General features: G+C 43.4%; 1 protein-coding gene across 2 annotated transcripts; it reads left to right on the top strand.

Moving 5' to 3' along the window:
- The first annotated feature begins 496 nt into the window (after window positions 1–496).
- Window positions 497–8,843, top strand: LOC115917223 (myosin regulatory light chain 2, smooth muscle minor isoform). 2 transcript variants are annotated; one of them, XM_030970986.1, is made up of 5 exons: window positions 692–743; window positions 1,598–1,633; window positions 5,602–5,799; window positions 5,967–6,128; window positions 7,172–8,843. In XM_030970986.1, the coding sequence occupies exons 3-5, from the start codon at window positions 5,616–5,618 to the stop codon at window positions 7,342–7,344; spliced, it is 519 nt and encodes a 172-aa protein (XP_030826846.1). In that variant the 5' UTR covers window positions 692–743; window positions 1,598–1,633; window positions 5,602–5,615; the 3' UTR covers window positions 7,345–8,843. The 2 variants fall into 2 exon arrangements, with proteins under 2 accessions (XP_030826845.1, XP_030826846.1); XM_030970985.1 differs by lacking the exon at window positions 1,598–1,633 and having other exon boundaries at window positions 497–743.
- Window positions 8,844–9,252: the final 409 nt, after the last annotated feature.

Genomic DNA, 9,252 nt, shown 5'->3' with positions numbered 1-9,252 from the left:
TGCCAAGGAGTCAGATGCCCAGGAAGTGCCACCTGAACAGGAGGAGGAACTTCTTTACTGTGTGGGTGACCACACACTGAAACAGGCAGCCCAGACCGGGTATGGCGTCTCCCTCACTGGGGATGTTCAAGAACTGTCTGGATGCAATCCTGTGCCCCGTACTTGAGCGGAGAAGCTGCACCAGATGGCGGTCCCTGCCTCCCTCCCGGCCTGACGCACCCCTGGCTCTGCGGCTCTGTGTTCCCGGCTCTCCCCCTCACACCCCACAGAGCCCCCGGCCTGCCCCGAGCCGGAGGGGAGCGGGGCGGGGCAGGGGCGGGGCGAGCGGGCAAGGCCCCGCCCACTGGCGCGAGCAGGAAACTCCCGCCGTTGCCTTACAAGGGCTGGCGCGCGACTCCCTCCGCCCCTCGCCCGTGGAATGTGGTGACCGCACCGCGCTGCACCAACGCGTCAACGGAGGAGGGGGGAGAGCACACACACACGGTGGAGGGGCTTAGCTTGTGGCTCTGGGTTTCTCCTTCAAGGAAGGCAGAGGCTCCAGAAAAAAAACACGAAACACGCGGGTCCTCTCCTCGACACGGCTCGCGGCGCCCGGCCGCCGAAGCGATGAGCCAAGCCGCCACCTCCCCCTCCTGCGCGGATGGTCTCGCCCACAATTTCCTTCCTGCCCGGCGGGGCGGCGGCCGCTCCGCTCTCCGGAAGTGCCGCTGCAGCCGCTCCCCGCCGGTGCCTCCCGCCGCCAGGTGAGTCGAGGGGCTCCGCCCGCTGCCCGCGGGTCTGGGGCCGGCCGCCGGTGAGGGGTGGGCGGTGCCGGCCCGGGGGTCGCTTGCGGAGCCGGGGTCGCTTGCGGCGTCGCCCCCCGCAGCTCCCCTCGGGCCTCGGCTCGATGCTGCTGCTCTTGACGGGGATCCGCCCTGCGGGCTGGAGCTGGGAGAGACCCCGGCTCCGGGCCCCGCGACCCCGCCCTGTGAGCCCTACGGGGACGGTGCCCGCAGGGACGAGCTCCCTGTGCATTATTTCAGGGAACTGGTGTTAAAAGGTTTTTGTGTCCCTGTCGGAAGGGCTCGGCTGCGTCCTGGCCTTCTGCGGGTGTTTCCTCGGGTTCGTCGGAGCATGGGAGGGGCAGGGGTGGGAGCTGCTGCGGTCGGAAGAGGGTGAGGTGGTGGGCCTGAGTCTGTCCCTTCCTGCTCGCGTTCTGGAATAACCAGGGCCGCACAGGGGACTGCGTGCGATGGTTCTCCGGCTCTCAGCATCAGTTAGGTTAGAAAAGATCTCTGAAATCATCGAGTCCAGCTGTGACCGATCACCATGGAACTGGACCATAGCGGCGAGTGCCACGTCCGGTCTTCACTTGGACACCTCCAGGGACGGTGATTCCAGCACCTCCCCGGGCAGCCCATTCCAATGTCTAATCATCCTGTCTGTTAAGGAGTTCTTCCTAATGTCCAACCTAAACTTGGCACAGTTTCAGACTGTTCTCTCATCCTGTCGCTTACTGACTGGGAGAAGGGGCTGATCCCCATTTGGCTACACCCTACTTTCAGGTGGTTGTAGAGAGTGATAAGGTCACCTCTGGGCCTTGTTTTCTCTTTTGCAGACAGGCTGTGTTGACTCACTGGCGCTGGATTTTGAGGCAAGTGTAACTCCTGTGCAAGGGTTTTGGGAAACTTATTAGTGAGAAGTGAGTTAAAGTGGCTTTTAAGACTGGATGGGACAGCATAGGGTTTGGTTTTTGCTAGTTTGCTTTCATGAAGTGTAATCTGCTCTTTACTGAGCCTTGACACAGATCTGCTGGAGAGCACTTTGCTCTTATCTCTTCCGGTTGCCACTCAGATTGTGATGGATATGTGACTGTATGTGATGCTGCAATTGAGTATGTGGACAGAATTTGGGACTTAACTTTGAGGTTGACTTTTGAGTGTGATGTTCTGTCTTAGTTCATGTAGAGACTTTCGTGGCTACGGGTTTGGGGATTTATTGTGTGGTAGTTTGGTTTTTTTCAGTAGTAGATTTTGCAGTTATTACAATATTAACAATTTTAAAACATGGGAGTGTTTTCTAAAGCATAACTTTTGGTCACTGCCTCTGAGCAGGTCCAGCTTCCACCACTGTTAGTGGGCTGTAAATTTTCACAGCTTACTGCATGGCTCAAAATTTTTAGTTGCTTGGGGTTTTTTTTTTCCTCCAAGGGTGTATCACTTTCCCAGAGGAAGGGACCACAAGATGATTCTCTGTGCTTCTGTGGTTTGATATCCACTGTGGCTGGACAAATGTCAATACAGGCAGCACAAAGCAGCACAGTGTTGCTACTACCTATTTATTGTTCTTTTAATATCTGAAAATCTTTTTAAAGAAAGGTTACACTTTAAGAAGTACCTTATGATGTGTCTCACAGGTAATGTCTTATATTTGAAGTTTCTTGGACAGCTTCCAAAACAGGAACCAGACCATTCAGTGCAGCACAGTATTAAACAACCAGGACTAAACCAGCATGTCATGACTTGCACTATCTAATGCGAAGTATTCCCACTTTTTATCTACTGAAATTATATTTCCAGCCTATACTAACCCTATTTCAATTATGAAAGTGTTGGCTTGGGCGTGAGTCTTTTTGTTGGATAACACAACGTGCAAACACTTCTGGAACTTTTAAAACATAAATTGGTCTCTTTGGCTAACTGGATTGATGCCTTTGGTTTTCTGAACATGTTCCAAAATGTACCACCCTCTTTTCTAACAGACATTCCTGGAGCTGAGGCCAGTGTTTCAGGCATAGCTGCAGCAAACCTGTGCTGAAGGGCGCTGCAGTCCTGTGAGGTCTGACATTTCTCTGTAGCTAGGCTGACAGCTCTTTTGGACTGGAGGAGTTCCCAAGTCTGGTTCAGAGAAACTTAGAAAATATTAAAGCATTGGCACTTTTTTCGGTTTTTCTAGTAAAATATACTCTGATAGGTCAATCTTCTCAACAGAATTAAAAAGAATGTGCTAACAGCCTGCTTTTGTTACCTCCTCTTGCTTAGGATTGAATTGTAGGTGAGAGAATTGCATGTAGTGGCTTGCTGGGAGCACTGCCTTTGCAGCACTTATGCCTTTTTACTGATCCTAGAATTACAAGCCAGACACAATTAGGTGATAAAAAGGGATTACCATTATAAGGATCCTTATGGTACACAACACACGGGATGAAAAAGCGCTGAAGATGCATCCTGTAACAAGTGGATACAATTTTATATGTTCAGCAAATTAGCATCACTGACAAGAATCCCCAGTTAGAGGTGATGAGGTAATTTGCCCCTGGTTCTCCCCTTTTCTGAACACTCCCCCCCCACTTTAGATACAAACTAAATTTCATGAAAAGTTAGGAAGCCGTTTTGACCTGAGATCCCAAAGAATGGAACCTCGAGGTCTTAGAGCCGCTGGGGAATGTGTTTTGTCTTTCTAATAGAATAGGTAAAATGTTAGCTATGAATACAGTAATAGGCTACAGAGCTGCAAATATATGCATAAAGAATATGGAGATATAGAAAAGTGAAAAGGCAAAAATCAATTTGGTCGGCATCAGCACGTGCAAAGTAAACTTTTTGTTTACTTTGAATAAACCATATCCTGAAAAATGCATTATTTCAGAGAAGAGTAATTAAAAGATGGCATTTGGCTCTATTTTGAGTAGTGGAACTTCTACTCAATAACCCAGATTTAAATGAGAGCTTGCCTGAGGGTTTTTTTACAGCGCTAGGAAAACCACCAAAGTTATGCACAACCCTTGGCTGCAGCTTGAAAGCAAACTACCTTTGTTGTCAGCTGTGTGCATAAGTATCTGGAAGTCAAGAGTTCACGTTTATTTGTTGCAGTGTTGTGGCGGCCAGACATCTCGGGTAGCTCGTGGTTAGTGAGGGCAGCGGAGAGAGAGAACGTCTGCGTTGCTGAGCGATGCGCAGTTGCATTTCAGGGGCTATTTTTAGTTCGGGACATAATGGTTTGTTTTGTACGTCAGAAGAACGTTGTGGATGCATGTAGGATTTAAAAGTGTGGAATTAGCAGGAGACATCAGTAGCTGTCTGTGTGGACAGACGGAGAAGGACAAAACCATGGAATTTCCTTTTATGATCCAGATGCTTGGTACACCCTGTCAGGTATCTAATACAAAGCAAGGTAAAATGTCTTTCCTTTTAGTTAAAAAACCACCCCAAAAATAACCGGTTTTTGTCTGCATATTGGGTTGATTGTGTAAGGGAGTTACTTTGCTTAATTTTACTTCCTTTTGTTTTTTAAGGCTGAATCCCAGTTAGTGACTTCAGTCTTGCTTTTCAGGAGTCTAACAAAAAATATTCTGTCTTTGAGAAAACTATCTGAGAAAGTTACAACTGTGCTATGACTTCAGTTAGCACTGCTTTTCTGACCAGATAATTTGTTTCTAAGTTATAAAATTAATACTTAATGTAAATTTCAGAATATTGATATTCTTGCAATTACAGGTGAAGCTTAAATTTTCTTCTTTCAGGAGACACTTGCTACAGGTGCTTTCTGTAAAATTCAGAGTCAAGGATGGAAGGAATTTGGTTTGCATAACACTTTTGAGCATTATGAAGGATTTTAGCAGTACAGATTGCACTTTAGTTTTAGCTAATGCAAGCAGATGTTATGAGACTTTTAGAAACAACATTAAAAAGGGTCTAACTTCTGATCCAAAAGCCGTCTTGAGGACTTTATGTTTGCGTTTCAGTGAATGACTCAGCTTTTCCTGAGTTTGTGCTGTCATACATTTAGTGCTGTCATACATTTAGTTGGAACACTGCATGTATCTTCTCAGATAAAGAGATGCAGTTAGTTTAAAAGCCTCATTTCTAGCCTGATGTACTAGTGTTATATAATAATCTACCATGTTTATTTCTTCATATGACAGCTTCAAGGGAAACAATAACATTAGTATACCTGTGATGTGTGAAAATTTATAAAAACATATAAATGTTTCAAGGGTTGGTAGCTTAAATGAAACAGTCTTCACGTTTTTATAGCTATCATGCCTTTAATTCATTCTAAAAAGAGCATGCTGGCATTTGCATGTGTTGTGTAGTAGTTCCACTGTGTAGGGGAATAGCACTGTAGAACTTTTGAACCAAGTTGGTGCTCTCTCTCTCACAGTAGCTAGTCTTAACAAAATGCTATTTAGAGCCTAAAATACATTTTTTCTCCTCCAAAATGTTAGTTTAGCATACTATCTGATCTATTTAACCACTGTGCTAGTTTAGCAGCACATATGTCAACAGTGCTTCCCGAATTCCTGAATATGTAGTTGTATTAATTTGTGGGAGATGCAGGTGGAGTATTGAATCAGCAACACAAGCACTCTGTGAGTTTCAAGAGCTATGATTTGATTTGGGTTTTTGATGTAGTCTCCTATTGACCACTGTGCTGGTCCCTCAATCCTCAAAGGCTTTATGCTTTCACAGCAAGTACGAAGGAAAATGGAACAGGAGATATTGAAATAAATGCGTACTTCAGGGTATATGCCAATAACATGAAACCTGATATTCCTCTACCCCAGGGACTTGCAATGTGATTTAATAAGGCTAAATCTTGGATATATTTCTGTCTCCTTAGAACCAACAGCCACCATGTCTAGCAAAAGAGCAAAGACGAAGACCACCAAGAAGCGCCCTCAGCGCGCCACTTCCAATGTGTTTGCGATGTTCGATCAGTCGCAGATCCAGGAATTCAAGGAGGCCTTCAACATGATCGACCAGAACAGGGATGGCTTCATTGACAAAGAGGACCTGCACGACATGCTCGCCTCCCTTGGTAATGTCCCTTTCCTCTGTTCATGCTTGCCAGGCAAATTTGTGCTGCAAAAATCAAAATACTGAATTTGGGATATGAGAGGTGTGGTGTCTCAGTTTGTATTAACACTACTGACATTACTTGTTCAGTTTGAAAGCTAAACCGAGTGCGAATCCCTTTATTTGTAGGAAAGAATCCAACAGATGAATACCTGGATGCCATGATGAATGAGGCTCCAGGCCCCATCAACTTCACCATGTTCCTCACCATGTTTGGTGAGAAGTTAAACGGCACCGACCCGGAAGATGTAATCAGGAATGCTTTTGCTTGCTTTGATGAAGAAGCAACAGGTATGTGGGTGAAACAGTGTACATGTATTACTTCTGCTTACTTCTGTAACAACGAATACTTGTGTTCATAGAAGTGGTGATCAGTTTTTTAACTCTGAAAATTTTAATTTCTGCAAACTGAAAATCATTACATGTATCTTCATGTGCTAAATTTGCCTTTTCATTCTCTGTAGAAATTTCAAATTTCTGGCAGTTCATTCTGTTGTTCAAGACAGCAGAAAGTATAAAAGATGTTGATCAGGCACCAGGGTCTTAATTATTCCTAACTTAAAATTCACCTTTGGGGCCGCTTTTATGAGGGCACTCACTGTTTTCAAAGCTGTTGTGCTTTTATGAAGATCTTTTCTGTCAGCAGCTTGTATCCATCTTCCCTCTGTTAAGGTGCACTAAAAGGAGAAGAAAATGAATGCAAGAAAATTCTTGTGTCACTCACAGGAGTGATGATAAAAGCAATCACAAGTTAGACAAGCCTACTTGTTTAATAAACCACACCAAGAATTTATTCTTTGCAACCAGTCTGGTAAATCTGAGTTTTACCAGTGATTTAAGATCAATTTGAAATGTTGTAAACTTTCCCATGTTTCATGCACTTGTTGAATGTTAATAGTCAAGTTCTTTGACCTTTTTCTGATGTTTTTTTAATAGGAATGCTCATGGTAAACTGATATCCTTTGTGATTTTTAAAATACCGAGTTAGAAGGTTCTTGGTACTGTTGGGAGTGTAGCTCTACTGTTGGGAAGAATGTCCAGTATGAATGCTGATAAATTTTTATATTCTATGGAACACCACAGGCAAAGCATATACTGGTCTTTATTTGAAGTACAGGGACCTTTCAAACTAATTTCAAATGCCTGATTTGATTGAATCCTTGTAATTATTTGGCAATTTTAGTAATAGGGTTTAATGGCATCGTTTTCATTTGGCAGATGATGACTGTAGGTATCTTTAATTGAGGGAAAGAACTCAAAGAAAGAAATTATCACCCATGTATTAGCAGATAAATGTAAAAACTCCTCTTCTGTCCTCCTACACTGTGCTCCAGGGTTCATCCAAGAAGACTACCTGCGGGAGCTGCTGACCACCATGGGAGACAGGTTCACAGATGAAGAGGTGGATGAGCTGTACAGAGAGGCCCCCATCGACAAAAAGGGCAACTTCAACTACATCGAGTTCACGCGCATCCTCAAACATGGAGCGAAGGACAAGGACGACTGAACAAGTCCCTGGATACCTGCATATAATCTCTACATTTATGTTTATTTTTAATGATTTCTTCTTGATAGAACTTGTTGCATGCATTTAGCCCCAAAGCTTTTGTCTTTTTCAATATATTTATCTACTCCAGGCCATTTAGGCACATTTGCACCTGTAATCAGACTGGAAGCAGGGAAAATATTTTGAGGGAAAGGCTACAGGAAAAACATTCCCTGGAGTTGATAGTCCAGGAAAATAATCTCAATGTTTCTGGTTTAGCTGGATTTTTACATTTTTGTAATAAATGCCATTTTGAAATAAAGATTGCTATATAGATAAAATACCTCAAAATCTTTTGTGAAGAATGACATTTCTACTACACATTTACAAATGTAGGTGTGTTCATTGTATTTTTCTTGCAGTTGCTAGTCAAGCTGGAAAACTCATTTTCATGGTGTTTTGTTCAGTGTCACAGAGTTCTGAAATGCACCTAGCAGCATCCGCTGGCATCTTTAAAAATGCAGCTGCAGAAGTCTTTCATCTCAGGTTTTTGAAGTGGGATCTGACTCCTGTGTAAGTAGTTAACCAAATAAATGGTTAGGGAAGACTGTTACAATTGCCTAATGGCCAGCAGAGAACATCTGATTCTTAAGCAGATACCATGCCCAGCTTTTGCTTTCTTTTAATATTGATGGATTTTCTAGCAGTACTTTCATGTCAAAGTGTGCATTCTTCTTTGCTAAGTAAGGGGGAATTAGGCATATTTTTTCCTTTCTGCTGAAGGAAGCTTGTGCAAAGGAGTCTGTGCTGGCACTAATTAACAGCAATACATGGCCAGAAAACTTACACAAAGCTTTATTTTTCTACAGCTAATTCATTTGCATGTGAGAATGTGAGCCAAGTCATTCTGAGAATTAACTTGGTAAAACCCTGTAGGTGCTGAAGTTGCTCTCTCTTTTTAAAATACCATACGTATTCCTCAGTTATGTTGGTAAGATGGCTTTTAACCAAGCACAGTCAGTCATTCAGAACTGGTTGTGCTGATGTCTCAAACACAAAGAAAAGAGGAGGATTGTTCTGTTAGTTCTTAGTATGACCATGCTTTTCTGTGTGCCTCATTCTTTTGGCTACTGCAAGTTAGAAATCAGGAGGACAATTTATTTTGCCTATGTATTTATCAATTAAAACAACGACCTCTTATCCAGAAAGCTTGCCCTCAGCTGTATCACACGACTTACAACCCCAAGGAGTAGGAATTCAACACAAGGGATTGTAAGGGCTCTGACAGCTTATCCTGTAAGGTGGGTTTGTCTCATTTCGTGTGTGATAGCATGAGGGCTTGGTTACGTAATCTTGCTTGTGTTCTGATATGGCAACTCTGGAAGATATTCTGGCTTCAGGTTTGTAAATAACTTGACAAAGTATACTCAGTTGGCATACTTGGACTATTTTTTATTTTTTTATTCCAGGGTCGTTTTTTCCACTTACGGGCTTAATTAAAATTGAGTTTTCAACCATTCTTTTCCCAGTTTTGTGTTTTATCTGCTAACAAACTTAGCCTCAGTTTTTCTCCTACCCACATTATATTCTACACTACTTCAGGTTGTCACAGCTGCTTCATTTATTGAAAGTTTGCTTTTTAACTATCTTGGTGCTCTTCAGTAATGGCTGCTGAGTTATTTCTCCATGTGATACCTGCAAGGTTCTAGGAAGTAGTTTACAAGTATGCATGGAAGTTTTCACCAGCAGTGCCCTTGTGACAAAGATGAGAGAGTGGGGATTTAGGAAACTGTTGAAACGTTGCTATCTAACGTTAGGCTGGAGAACAAGTTATGCTGTCACTTTTTTAGACTGATCTTGTCACTGCTGCAATTCAGTACTGTGTGCATACATGCCTGCTCGAAGGACAGATGTAAGATATTTTTTCCC

Source organism: Camarhynchus parvulus, chromosome 2, assembly GCF_901933205.1.
Source record: "Camarhynchus parvulus chromosome 2, STF_HiC, whole genome shotgun sequence".
Classification (NCBI taxonomy): domain Eukaryota; kingdom Metazoa; phylum Chordata; class Aves; order Passeriformes; family Thraupidae; genus Camarhynchus; species Camarhynchus parvulus.
The sequence above is the reverse complement of the archived record's forward strand: the minus strand, read 5'-3'. Positions and strand labels throughout refer to the sequence as shown.